The 14,942-nt window shown below is 39.1% G+C and overlaps 1 protein-coding gene across 1 annotated transcript in view; it reads left to right on the forward strand.

Annotated features, from left to right (window-relative positions):
- atp9a (ATPase phospholipid transporting 9A) overlaps positions 1 to 10,792 on the forward strand; it is a 34,925-nt gene extending 24,133 nt beyond the window's left edge. The window contains exons 23-28 of the mRNA XM_086277008.1: positions 1,584 to 1,739; positions 3,027 to 3,091; positions 3,296 to 3,404; positions 3,495 to 3,552; positions 6,385 to 6,588; positions 8,920 to 10,792. Of these exons, the coding sequence (XP_086133134.1) occupies positions 1,584 to 1,739; positions 3,027 to 3,091; positions 3,296 to 3,404; positions 3,495 to 3,552; positions 6,385 to 6,588; positions 8,920 to 9,056 (729 nt within the window). The 3' untranslated portion in view covers positions 9,057 to 10,792. The remainder of the gene's footprint in view (positions 1 to 1,583; positions 1,740 to 3,026; positions 3,092 to 3,295; positions 3,405 to 3,494; positions 3,553 to 6,384; positions 6,589 to 8,919) is intronic.
- Positions 10,793 to 14,942: the final 4,150 nt, after the last annotated feature.

The raw sequence follows: 14,942 nt of genomic DNA on the forward strand, positions 1-14,942 counted from the left end.
AAAATATGGAGTTTAGTACAGCTGACCTTAAAAGTTAAAAACTGCTCAATAGTTGACTGTAAATTTTATCTTTATTATGAAGAGAAACAAACTTACAAATCTGGTTGCAAACTAAAAGATGCTGTAGGTGACATACATCAGCGGTCCCCAACCTTTTTTGCACTACAGACCGGTTTAATGTCAGACCATTAAGGTGTCGCACATAAATACAACAAAATAAAATGATACGACCAAGACAAAAACTGTGGTATTTTGTAAATATAATAATAAACGCGAATTCACTGTGTAATTGTGTAACTTTATTAACGGCGTCCTCCTGAAATGCGCCAACAACAATGAGAGTAACATCCTCCTCTCTGTCCCTTAATGCTCTTTGGTTGCTGTGGTAACGTGTAAACATTTCTTTCAAAATAAGACACACAACTACAACACGGGAAAAGACCCAGGGAAACCGGGTAAACGATAAAAACCATAATTTCACACCCGGGCCTCAACTCTCGTGGCCCTGTACCAAACGACTCCACTGATGTACACAATTTATCTTTTCCGCTATCTTCTGTGTATTTATCGTCCATCGCTTTTCTTAACTGCTTATCCGTATAAGGTTTCACACAGCTGAAGCCTGTCCCAGGTGATATTGGGGCGAGAGGCTGGGTAAAGGATGACAAGTCCGAGACAGGGCTATCAGAGGCAACCATGCATACTCACATCCACACCAATGCAGATTCTGTGATTCTCAGGTTTTTCTTCTGCTATGTCCAAATTGAGAAAGTTCACACCACAGTCAATCAAGTTTTTCCTACAACTTTTTCTCCATATTTTTAGCGTGGCATCGTTGTCCTTTCTGCAGTGAGAACCACTGATCTAAGCTAACATGTTCAACTTTGGATTGTAGGGGAGATTCTATGCAGGCACAAAGAGAACATGAAAACAAATAACAGCAGGCTGGAACTCAGAAACCTTTTACTGTGAGGAAATGGTTGCTTACTACAGTACCACCATTCTGGCAATGATGCCCCCTATCCCAAAGATTGTTGGGATAGGGGGCATCATTGCCAGATCTTAACTCTCTCATTTCATGCATACTGCATAGACAAACTCGTTCAGACTAATGTGCATAAAAAGCTGAAAACCCATTTGGATTTTGGAAGGAAGATGGTGCACTCACAGGATGGACTTGGCATCTTAAATACATTTTTTCTGTATGTTCCAAACATAATCTTATGATGGTAAATAAAAGGTGGAAAACTACACAGTTATTCCTGGGCTGCTTGTCAGAGAGGAAGCTAAAGGTTTAATAACAGAAAATCTGCAGTTCTTCTATGAAAATCCTCTGGTTCTAACATCTCAAACATGAATATTTGCTCGATTTTTAAACAGGTGACTTATTATGTGCAATGCTGCTTTTTGTAAATTTGTATTGCTAATTATGAACTTTATGCTTATTGTACCTTCAGTCTGTTTCCCCCCCCCAAAAAAAAATGTTTTATTTGTACAAAATCAATTCACAATACTCAAAGCATGCTTTTCAGGTCAGTCTTTGCGCAGTATGTCCTCAGTGTCCTCTGCTGTGTGTTTGGCAGGAAGGAAAGCAGGCCTCTTTGGCTGCCGACTTCTCGGTGACTCAGTTTAAACATTTAGGCCGTCTCCTCATGGTCCATGGGCGGAACAGCTACAAAAGGTCTGCGGCCCTCAGCCAGTTTGTCATCCACAGGAGCCTGTGCATCAGCACCATGCAGGTAGACTAACAAATACACAGTGTCGTATTGGTTTGTGTGCATGAGTCATGTAAACATCAAGCTGAATAACTTAGAACTACAAGTATTTTCCACTTGCTGTGGGATAGTTTCTTGTTTTAGTTTGCAAAACTGTCACTACTTTATATTTTACTCCTTTATCAGTCTCCAGTTGTAACAATTTAGGTAATGCACCACACACTTGAGAGGGTGCTTTTTTCTGTGTTAAATATTGTGCTGGTAATCAGGATGTCAAGATATTTCAGTATGTTGTGAATTAAATTTAACCTTCTAAAAACTTCAGTGATCTAGAGATATTTCTCTTTTCTTTATTTTCTTTACTCCCATGCTCAACTGCATAATGTCAAAAAAAGGTTGAGATGATTACAAGCAAAAGGACTGTGTTTAGTGTTTGAATTTAGCTAATCGGTTTGGCCCTTTTCTGCTTGTTTGTAGCCAAAACCACACTGCAAAAAAAGTGTATGCAGCCTTAAAGTTAATGCAGGGAGGTGTTTTTTGTTCTTACTCACAGCACCTAAAATCTAAATGTAGAGAGCATCAGTTTGGGGAGAGGCAGGGAGAGGTTTCAGGGGTGGTCTTGAAAGGGCGGGATGCATGATGACTCAGAGAAGGCAGTCTGTGGTGCCCTTCTAAACTGCCCCCACCAGGCCTAACAAGTCTGTCTAGTTCCCATGTCCCAGTCCAACATCAGCCCCCGCGGTGGAGGGGCAACCCATGACTCATTGTATCGTGGACTTTGGGGTTTTGGGGAGGCCTTCCTCCGCATGTCTCACAATAACACCAACCACAGCTGGAGCTGTGACCTCTCCAGTTTGCAGCTGTCTGACTAATTGACATCTCATCATTTTAAACTGTAGAATTTACCATTGTAGTCCAAGTATTTGCAGTAGTTTGATTTAGAATGATGTCCTTGTGGTCACCTTTTGATTTTTGTGTTCCCACAGAAGGTTAATGTTTAAGCTGGGTTTCTTTTAATGGGGCGTATTACACTTTCCCATTTTTTTTTCCATAGAAATGTTATTAGAATTGGTGGATGGTTATATTAAGGATGGCCAAAGCAGTTACCCTTAAAATGTGAATCATGCAAAAGTACTCGATTAAAAATGAGTATAAAAGGCCTCCTTTAATGAAAGTATGGTGTTTTTTCTGTCATGGAGTTCAAATATCAGTGTGTCAATGTTCCAATACTGCTTATAATATCATTTGGGTGTTGAAATGAGAAAAATCTCAGATAAGAGTTTCTCATTTGTTCTTCTTCTGTTTCTTTAGGCAGTTTTCTCCTCTGTTTTCTACTTTGCTTCAGTCCCACTCTACCAAGGATTCCTGATTATTGGGTAAGATACACGCTCTGAATGGAGATGACTTATCAAGAGAGCATTTAGCTGCCTTGTGTCCCTGGCATTTCCTCTGTGTTAAGACTATTGAAATGTTTAAAAGGGAAAATATGCAAAATCTTACAATGAAAGATTTCAACCAATTTGTACACGTGACATTTTATCTGGGAAGTATTCATCACACTCGATTTTTGTCTGTTTCAGCTATTCCACTATCTACACCATGTTCCCTGTCTTCTCCCTGGTGTTGGACAAAGATGTTAAGTCAGAGGTTGCCATGCTATACCCAGAGTTGTATAAGGATCTTTTGAAGGTATCTAGTAAATGTTCGCAAATTAACTATTGCTGTGCAGGCACGTAGCTTTGAATCGGTGAATATGAACGCACTGTCTTCTTTTCACAGGGTCGACCACTATCTTTCAAGACGTTCCTATTATGGGTTTTAATAAGTATATATCAAGGTAAGAGAGAGTTTGTGCAAACTGCTGGCAATGAGTCAGTAATTCTAAATATACTTAATTTTTAAGTACTTTACAACATCTAAGCTGTATTTCAGGTCATATGTTTGTTTAAATGTTTGTATCTGTACAAGACGTCTACACTGGCAGACTGATGAGTCACTCCCCGTCAAACAAACAAGATATATTGCTTAGGTTCATGACTTATCACTCTTGAAAAGCCCACACACTTTCTTCTTTTCTTTAGGGACTTTGTTAAAGAAAAACTTGAGGTAACTTTCCGACATGGACCGTTGCAATGAAAGCTGTTTACGCGGGCATTCTAAACTACACCCCGAAACCTTTTTTGTCTATTTCTGTCGAAACACTGTATATCCAAGCAGTGGTAAGGGCGTTTTTTGCAAACCACTTCTCTGTGTTTGTATCATTCTTCTCGGTCCTATTCATGCTTGTATGTTAAAGGAGGCACGATTCTATTAGATAGAAGAGTGCTACTGTTACTGGCCAAAGATTACTTTGGAAAATCTCTCATAACAACCATAATATGCAGGAAATGCCTAAATGTAATGGTGTTTTAAGGAGGTAATGAAGTAGGCTTTGTTCTTCTTATATAAGAGCAAATTTTTCTCTTTTAAATTAATATTTTGATTAATTAATTTTTTTTTAGTCTCTGTAATAAGCCAAACACATTGGCCACTTTATTAGGTACACCTTGTCAGCCTACCTTAATTCTTTACTGCGATGGTTCAACGAGGCACTGAAAACTTTACTCTGAGATTTTTGGTACATATTGACAAGACAACATAAAGTAAATAAACAGTTGCTGAATCTCCCATTTCTCCACATCCACATTGCAAAGGTTCTCTATTAGGTTGATCTCTGCTGACTTTGGAGAACATTGAGTACAGTGAACACGTTGCGATGTTCACAGCATTTGAGCTTTGTGACATGATGGTTTGTTATCGAGCATCAGAATCAGCATACTTTATTAATCCCCAAGGAAATTATGTGGTTACAGTTGCTCCAGTATAAATAACAGAAACAGACTAGACTATTTAACAATATGTTACAGATTTAGGAAATTTAAGAAATAGCACAATATATACAAATCACTCAATAATTAATATCAAGGATTGACAGAGGTGATTGCAATTATAAACAGGGGTGCACATAAGTGGTCCGCAGGTGCGCATTCGCTGTCAAAATAAAAGACGCGCACCAGATAAGAAGTCACAACGCGCGTTTGCGTACATAAGATTTTCTGGAGGAGGACAGACATTTGTTTAGAACTCTTAAAGATGTTGAAGAAGCGCCTTTAAGCAATCACCTTCAAAGAAATGTCAGAAGGAGTCGGAACTGCAAAAGAAGCGCGTATTCTCGGAAAAGTGGTTGCGGGAGGTGAGCTGGCTTCAAATAAATGATGAACGCGCAGAGATGTGGTGCAGAATATGCCGTGAAAATCCCACTCTAGCGGACAAAAACACTGCCTTTTATAAGTGCGTGAACGCGCGTTGCAACTTGTCATTTGGTGCGCGTCTTTTATTTTGACAGCGAATGCGCACCTGCGGACCACTTATGTGCACCCCTGATTATAAATCAAGAATTGACAGGAATTTTACATAGTAGAAAAGAGCATGTGCAAAAAGGCTGTAACTATTGCAGTGTTTACAGTGTGTTAGATGGAGGAGCTGTACAGAGAGATGGCCACAGGCAGGAATGATTTTCCGTGTTGTTCAGTGGTGCTTTTTGGTAATCTCAGTCTCTCACTGAATGTGCTCCTGTGGCTAGCCCGCATGTCGTGGAGTGGGTGGGAGGTATTATCCAACATTGTCTTTATCTTGGACAACATTCGCCTCTCCGACACCACCTTAAGGGAAGCCAGCTCCATCCCCACAACATTGCTGGCCTTACGGATCAGTTTGAGTCTGTTGGCGTCTGCAACCCTCAACCTGCTGCCCCAGCATGCAACAGCATAGAGGATAGCACTGGCCACAACAGGCTGATGGGAAATCCTGAGCATTGCCCGACAGATGTTGAAGGACTTCGGCCACCTCAGAAAATAGAGACGACTCTGGCCCTTCTTGTAAAGTGCAGTGGTGTTTTTAACCCAGTCCAGTTTATTGTCTATGTATACTCCAAGGTATTTATAGTCCTCCGCAATGTAGAGGATGGTACACTGGTGTTATCGTCAGTACCCAGCTAGGCAGTGACATGTAAATGAAGTTTAGTTGGTATCAAAGCGTGTCTGTTCTTAGCATGTCAGCGTGTCGTACATTCAGAGATACTCTTCTGCATATCTTAGTTGTAACGAGTGCTTGTTTGTGTTACTCTTCCCTTATTGTCACTCGAAGCAGTCTGGCCATTCTTCTCTGACATCAACATTACATTTTATCCTAGAAAGCTACCATTCGCTGGATATTTTCTCTTTTTCGGGCGATTCTCTGTAAACCCTAGAGGTGGTTGTTTGGGAAAATCCCAGTAGATCAGCAGTTTCTGAAATACTCAGACCAGCCCTCCTGTCACGAACAATGGTGCACATTCAAAGTCACTGTAGTCACACAAACATGCAGACACCCCCATTTGGATTCTCAGTTTGAACTAAGCACCTCAGTTTTCCTTTTATTCAAAGCAGAAGTTTCATTATTGTCATTGTTATACGATGAGATTACCATAAATATTTTATATCTTCATTGTCATTATTTTAATAAAAACAAATTGTATCAGTGTAATGGTAAACAGCTTATTTCAAACTGTGGATGAGCTGAGGTGGTGGATCAAGTTAAATTATCACATTTTTAAGCTTTAATTACATTAAGGCCTCTTTTTCCTCCACAGGGAGCATCATCATGTATGGAGCAATGCTGCTCTTCGAGTCCGAATTTGTCCATATCGTTGCCATTTCGTTCACCTCTCTTATCCTGACTGAGCTACTGATGGTGGCTCTGACCATTCAGACATGGCACTGGCTCATGATAGTTGCCGAGCTCCTGAGCCTGGCTTCTTATATCGCCTCGCTCGTCTTCCTGCACGAGTTCATCGGTAAGTTAACACGATCACACACAGATGCCTTTATCAGACAAAGAGTGACTTTCAGGCTGAAGCGCTGTCTAATTCATGGGGAAGCAAAGGAAAATGCATTCATTTCTGAATTGATTTCACTACAGTGTTATTTTGTTTTTTTGCTGACCTTGAAATAGTACGTCAGCAGTACAGAGACCCCGCTCATTCATATTGTGTCTCTAGTGTATAATAAACAGCGGTATGCTGAATATTAGGAAGTCCAAAGCTGACTGTATTGACAAATTCTCCTGGTGTGGACGACAGTCAGGCATGCTGTAGTATCAAAGAGGAAATGCCTACAGTCCAGTTAGTTTCCTGTGAGCTTCCAAGGTTTATGTGTTTATCACAGCAAAGGTGTGTTAGAGAATATTACCCAAAAAAATGTTCCAACCAAATAAATAAATTCATAGCCATTAAAAATCTAAAAGAAAAACATTCATAGAACAACAGTTTATTGCCCTGTTGCACCCACACATTTACTTTAGTTGACAAACAATAAGGCATTTTTAGTTGTGCCATATTAAGATTCGTGACATACACAATACTGTGACCAAGGGCTCTTCAAGGTCTTATTTTGAGCTTTATGTGGGGTGTGGAGTTCCATTTTCAGCCTGCAACCTCGACCACTGAGGATCATGACTGGCATGTGGTCAAGAATACCCTTTTGGTACACGTTTTCTCCCTCTTCAAGTCAGACTAGAATAGATTTTAAAGCCTATTCTTCTGCTGAATGTGCAGTTTACACTTTTAATTGGACATTTTCCAGGGTTTATTTTTCTGTCTCCTGCATTCTAAGCATTCTGTACCCATATGGCTTTAACTCAAAAAGACTTGGTCAAGAACTCCTGAAGGAAATTGTGTTCTTTTTTAAATATGGAAAATGTATACCATAAAATTGTAAACTGCGAGGTGTGCATTTCCAGTAAGACACTGATAGGGTTCGGGGGTACAGATGGTGTGATGTAAGGCAGTGTGTGTGTGTGTGTGTGTGTGTGTGTGTGTGTGTGTGTGTGAGGTATAAGTGCATGCCAGTGTTAGAAAAACAATAGGAAGTAGTTTGGCCTGCTGAAGAACAATGAGCAGCATAGAGGCTACTTCAAAGCCTTATTGATGCAAAAATGAAAGCAGAAGCATTATACGCATTAAGTGTGTTTCAGTGTGGTCGTGCTTTCTGAGATCATCATGGTCTCATTTCCTTTTTTCATTGCACAAAGAATAGTTTTGAAGTACAAAAATGATGTAGCTTTATAACCCCACATCCTGTCTGAAAATCCTCTTATTGTTTCCATCACCTTCTAACGCTGTAACCGTTGTCTCTACACCCATGAGTATAAGATAAGATAACCTTTATCAGTCCCACATGTGGGAAATTTGTTTTGTCACAGCAGAAAGTGGACAGTGTAAAGTTATATAGCAAAAATTAGAATACAATAAGAATAATATACTGTACACAACTGTACAGAATAGAATCAAATAAAATACTATATACAGTAGAATAAAATATACAATAGGATAAAAATAGAATACAAATGCTGTATACAACTGAGTGAAATTACAACAGAATAATAATATGCATCATTTTAATTAAAACACCTTCAAAACGATTAAATTCCCTTAAACATAGGTTGGAGTTTCCTCAGTCTTTTTAGCGGTGTCACCACTTTACTGACACATTAGTACATGTTAGCTTTTAGCTTTTAGCATTAGCTAAAAATTAAAACACCACTTAAAAAATTGTCAAACAAAACAAACAAACCCTGGTGGTTAGGCTCAAGGTTAGACAAGGGGAAAAGTCATTTTATACCCATTGACCCTGAGGGAGCACCAAGTCTTGCAATACTGAAATTCTGAAGGTGATGAAAAAGACCTTGGTAGCCAGCATTCAGTGTGTGAAACTGGGAAGATGTTTAAGGACAAAAAGAAAAACAGCTGCTGTTGATGGTTGAAGTCAGTGTCTGGAAATACTTAAAAAGCAAACTGCACTGTGTGTGAATGTGTTTTAGACTTTATTTATGTGCATTTCTATTGCAAGTTTGCATTTTGATTAAAAGTCTGGTCTTAAATTTCATTCAAAGTGGCATTGAAAAGGTATTTAAAATTCTGTACCTGCAGACACCCTAAAACAACAACAATCAGCTTGTAGCCCAGACATAAAGAAGTCAGAACTGAACTCTTAACACCTGCTGAGTTGCAGGTGCGAACAAGAAAAAAGAGAAAAATGTTTTCCCTCCTGAACTCTTGTATGATGGTGGGACATGTCTGTTTGTATCCTATGACAACGATCTTACCTTTACCTCTTTTTTGTGTCAGATATTTATTTCATCACCACCGTATCGTTCCTGTGGAAAGTGACTGTCATCACGCTGGTGAGCTGTCTGCCCCTGTACATCCTCAAGTACCTGCGCAGACGCTTCTCTCCACCCAATTACTCCAAGCTGACCTCTTAAACCAAGGTCTCCTCCGACAGGTCTCAGGATTTGTTATTTGCGGGAAAACACAAAGATTTTCCTCTCTTTGAACTGCAAACCTGCACCTTGACCAGAGAATCAAATACAGATAAACGCCCTTTAATTTTCTCTGAAAAACTCTTGTTAGAAATGTCAAATGTAGACTGAGTCGACAGGGACAGATTGTTTACTGGTTGGGAGAGTTTGTGTCAGTTTAAAAAAAACAACAACAACAAAACTGTGTTAATTGCATGTATTTTCATGAAAGGACAGATTGATTGATCGTTATTGTGAAGAGCACCTGCAACAAATTGTGGGATGGATTAGACTGACCAGCTTAGACTGGTTTCAGTTGTCCTGTCAGCATTAAAAACATCCCTAACATTAATATACCTGAAACCATTTAGTCTGAATGTAATAAATGCAAAATACAAACAGCTTTCAGTGAATTTTACAGGTCCAATTTGTTCTATATTTAGGAAATTACACTGGAAAGTTAACTCATTTAGACATCTGTAGCTGTATCACTGGTTTTGCAAAGGAATTTGGTCTAATTTCCAGTTCCATCTTAAATAGTAAATTAGTTTTTAATCTAAGAACTGGAATTTGACGTAGCATTTTCACTCAGGACTTGGGTCACACTCTCCTTAAACAGTTATTTCTAAACAGAGTTTGAGAATTGTACGGTTACGGTTAAGTTTGCTGGCTAGACTGCATAAAACAGACGTCTGCAAGTTTGTGCATTTGTTTATGCGTCACCTCGAAGCTACATCCCAGCACGGCGGAGGTGGTGTGGTAGTTTATTTTAGCATGACCCGTGGTGTCTGATGTTAAATCTGTCCTTGTCTCATTGTGCGGACCCTGAGTTGTTATTGTTTGTGGAGCGTGGTCAAAACGACCACAAAGGAGTGCCGGTTATTTGCAGCCGAGCCTTCCGCCGGGGCTCCCGACAGGCTGTTTGTTCACAGGAGAATGCACAGTCTCTAATGTGGCCACTTGGGCAGGCCAGCAACGGCCACGCTTCAGCATTGCATGATGACTCACTGTAACAGTGACCTAAAGCCATAACTGAAAATACCCCGGTGACCGGCGTCCAGCCGCCACCTTTCATGTCAGCTAATCCAGGGCCCCCTCACTTCTCACTGCAACAACAAAAAAAGGGATCAAATCAACACACTACTCATCCAAATGTGAATATTGTCAATAAGTATTAGTACTGCACCTTCAAAGAAAAGCTTCACGATGCTACACTCCTCATATTTCATTTCACTAGTGGTGTGATGGTGGACTGTGAAAAATCAGCAGCTAACATGACCACATTGTTTCAGTTTTAAAAAGGCGTTACTTTTCTCTTATGTAATTAATATGTCAGTATCCAGGGTGCCATAATTAATTTTGTATGCTAAATGGGAATTTCAGTCTTCACTGACTACAGCAAGCTGTTTGCACTGAATCTTTTTTTTTTTGTACAACTAATTAGTATATTTTTATGTTGTAATTGAAGTGCAGAGCGTAAATGATGCTAAAATGGTTTGCTTGCTTGTAAATAACATAATTTTTAATTTATTGCCATGTTTTATTTAACAATGTTGTTTGCACTCAAATGAGCAGAACAAAAAAGGGAGAACTGTGCTGATGTTAATGTTGTGATGATAATTAATAAACATGTTTTCTTTAATTGTGCCATCCTTGGGGATATTTTTTTACTTTTACTATTCTTCTTCACACCATGATTTCCAGACGATCCTGATCCTTATATCTTAAAGATCTCAGCTGATATCATTGCCGAGCCAATCGCTCACATTTTTAATACGAGTCCAGCTCCCTACCTAATATTTGGAAAGCTGCCTCTATTCTCCCTTTCTTTAAAGGTGGAGATCATCCTGAAATCTTTGAATCTTAGGTAAGTTTGCTATTATAAAAGTTTTTAATCTGCTTACATTTTAAGGTTATTTTCAGTCTGGTTTTACGACTAGGGACAGTATAATTACTGCTGCTACAACTGTGATAAATGATCTCATAGGTGCCGTGGGCAGGAAAGTACACTGTGCTGTCTTGTTTCTGGATCTAAGTCATTTGATTCAGTGGCTCAAAGATTGCCCCTGAAAAAAGCACTTTAATGCTACTCTTGGTCCTGAGGCTGTTAGGCTAAAGGATTTTGAAATTATTTTGTAAATTGAACTCTGTGTTTATGTAGAGGACCCTAAATTTGTTAACCCTAAAGTTAACTAAGGGTGTGCCGCAGGGCTCTATTGTGGGGCCTATTTTATTGCCTTGTTTTATGAATGCTTTAGTAAAGAACATTCCTGCGAAAATACATTTTTATGCTGACGATACTGTCATGTACACACATGCTGCCTCTGTGGGGCAGGCAGGCTGGATTTCACTCATTCATTACAAACTGTATTTAAAAGTGATTTTTAAATATTTAACAAAATTTATGTTCCTGCCTGCAGGAATTTGATGATTTGATGCAGGAATTTGTGACATCTGATGGTAAATGAAGGGGTACATACTTACCAGTATATGATTAGATGACAAGTTTCTCTTTAATGTAGATGTCACAAATCTTCTTTGAGTTCTAAGCTCAAAGTAAAGTTTGTTTGTTCTTTTTAGAAACTAAAGTTAATTTATTTTTTATTATAAGAAAAAATTTTTTTATTGTACTGTGGATTATTTTATTACAAAGCTTGTCACTTACCATGTCTTTATGATTTGGTAGTTTGGCCATCAAATACAACTTGCAGAAAACAGCACTGGTATATTTCTCTTCTATATTTGACCTTTGTACCCTTCTCTGTCTCAGTACCAACAGTTACAATTAACGAGGGTGTTTGTTTTTGTTACTATGCACACCGGACATGGCATAATTTACAAAAAACCTAAACTTAAACATGGATATATATTTGGTGGTGAATTTAAAAGCATCACAAATGAGCACCACTTTAGCTCAATAGGTGAGCATTGCCAGAGTGCAGCAGCCCAGGTTTGAGTGTGACCCTTGGCCCTTTGCTGTGTGTCTTCCCCCTTCACTGGTCTACTATCCAATAAAATAAAAAATAAAAAAGGGGATGAAGGAGATTTCTTGATTATTTTTCTTGAGAGGCCACTGATAAGGCTACTTGTATACTCTATTTTATGTTGGTTTCTTTTAGAGCTTTTGAGATGTTTTGAGTAGATATGGCTGCTACCTAAGCCAGGCCTCTCCTGCAAAAGAGATTTGCTCTCAATGGGACTTCCTTGTTAAATAAAGGTGATAACTGTAATCCCTTTTGCTCAGCGTTGCCTAACCAAACGTCAGTGGTCAGCAACAGGCTATGATAAGAAGAGTATATAAAGAAAACATTTGTGAATGAAACTTTAATGCTTTCATTTCCTCTGAGCGATCCTTGTTAATGGAGTTTGGATTGAAACCAAATTATGTTTGTCTGCTGAAGCAATCCTGGCTTCTCTGGTTGTGTTCCACTTCAGTTTCTGATGAGGTGCAAGTTACACAGGACACACAGAGCCTGGATGTTTGGCTCTCTCTCACCAGAGGAGGGAGTCCCTGGTACCTAGAGACACTTCTGTTTTCCATTCATGGTCACGACCTGCATGTTTTAATCTTATTTCAGTCTTAATGAGAAATAATATAACACAAAATATCATCTGACTTTATTAGAAATATTATCACAGCTCATAAAATCCATAACTTGGTGGAAAACGCATCTGTTTTAAATCAATGTCCATGCTCTGTGAGAATTTTTAGAAGCAACCTTATTAATTGTTCATGTAAGTTAAAAGTGTTTGTGTTTGCTTGGCATTTCAGCTCAAGGATTAAACAGGACTAGATTCTCAGTCATAAAACCTTTTCCTTTTTTCAAAATGCAGTCAAGCGCCTCAGAACGGCATGTTCAAATTAAAACTACAGTGTTTATCCAACTTTTTTTTCTTGTTCCATGCCCAAATGCGTAAGTTATACCATTAAAAGAAACCATTTAACTTAATCTGTCCCATGAAAACTGAAATTCCACTCCAGAATCAACAGAGCTGCCTGCTAACCTCAACATTTTGGTCTTTCCTCCTGTCCCGATGCCAGCTACAGAGCTCCTGCTGGCTCGCTGCCAAGTTCACTATCCAGTTAACAATCTCAGTAAATCTTCAAATTAACATTTAGTATTTCACAAGATTTTGACTTTAAGGCTTTGAAAAAAAAGGTAGCATATAGCTTTTATGTAACAGATCTAAGCTAATTACCACAACATCGCTGCATTTTATCTTTGGCACTTCAACACATGAATTTGTTTCCAGCTTGGAAACATCCTCCACACAACTCCCAGTGGAACAGCGCAAGAGAGAAGCAGACTATCATGAATCTGCTACAGAATATACCACCAGCTGTAACAGGCCCCTGACTAGAGTGGTTAATACAAATGATAGCATGGAAACATGTGGGATCTATACCCAACTTTAAGGCCAAGGCAGCCACATCAACGAGGTCCCAAAGCCATTGCCAATTTCCTACAGACAACACTAACTTCTGCTGCATGGTTTCAGCCTGAGGTCAGCCTTGCTTCTGGATTGGTTAAAGGCATAATGAATTCGCGCAATAGACCAAATTTGAATAACACTCCTAGGATTATAGCCCACATTAAGCTTATCTGCTGAGCTGCTTTGAAATAACAGAAACCATTGACGGATTATTTGAAACGACACAAAATAATGAACACGCCACTGCAGATGAATTGTTTACTACTCGCTGTTATTGCTCTGTGTAAACACTGGATTTTGGCAATGACAGGCTCCTCACAGAAACTTTGCAAGGCATGAACACACACCCTTCTCTGACACTATTTATAACCCTGTGGGCCTGGAATGCTTTGATTTGTCTCGGCACCCACCACTGTTAAAGAAGGGCTGCATATGTGTTTCGCTGCCTCTCCCAGCGATCACTAATGACATTGGGTAATACCTCCCAAACTAATCAAACAAAACCGCCCAAAACACTTTAAGACTTTCGTTGCAGTATAAGTAAAAAAAAAAAAAGGAGTGATTAGTTGTGATTGTTGAGCCCAAAATACCTTCAATTGTTGTTATAAATGGAGTTGTAATAGGAGGAGTAAGGTTTTTTTTAGCTGCAGTTTTGGATAGGATTTATTTAACTTTGTTATGACTACCAAATATTGACTTTTATGCTTTCATTTTTGCACTGATAATAGATAGAGAGAGAGATCTAATGAAACACTGCTGAGTTGAACTGGAAACTTCAAGACGACAGACAGAAAGAAAGAAGTGTCGACAAGGGGGGCGATGTTGTTTCGTGAGATTTTATGTGGTGCTGAAAAGGGGAAAATCCGTGAGCTGCAGTCTGCCACTTTTCCACTGGATTTAAGACACTTGAATTCTTTCTACAGACATTCCAGTATTGATCAGAATCCTATTACATAATGAGCTGGTTTCGTCCAGCGTGGATGTATGTAGTTTCCATGTTAGTGGAACATATTAGTTCATTTGCACGATTTGGAAAAAGAAGGACAATGTTTTCCACAGATCTCAAGTTGTGGCAGGAAGGAAATAAAGATTCTTTATTGCACAATGACAAGGCAGCACTGCCCAAACTGAAATCTTGTCAGTAGTGGTCTCGCCAGCCACCGCAGCACTTGTCTAATATCTGGTGATACTTGTGAAACACATTCTAATTTTTTAAGGCTTCCACATCATTAAAAGGCGATCCATAAATGTTTGAGGTGTGCGCTGACAGCTTCTGCAATAAGTTTTGAAAATGATTCCTTTGTGCTAATATTAAAGTCATATTTATTTTGCTTCGTGTCACTTCACTTAGATGTTTGACTTGACAGAAGAACGTGGGGCGGGGGATTCAACTGGGTACCTTCCATTCTTGCAGAG

This window comes from Aulonocara sp. 'chitande type north' Nkhata Bay, linkage group LG20, assembly GCF_057382095.1.
Source record: "Aulonocara sp. 'chitande type north' Nkhata Bay isolate Kocher_YH1m ecotype deep benthic linkage group LG20, A_spYH_male_GT1.1, whole genome shotgun sequence".
Taxonomy (NCBI): Eukaryota; Metazoa; Chordata; class Actinopteri; order Cichliformes; family Cichlidae; genus Aulonocara; species Aulonocara sp. 'chitande type north' Nkhata Bay.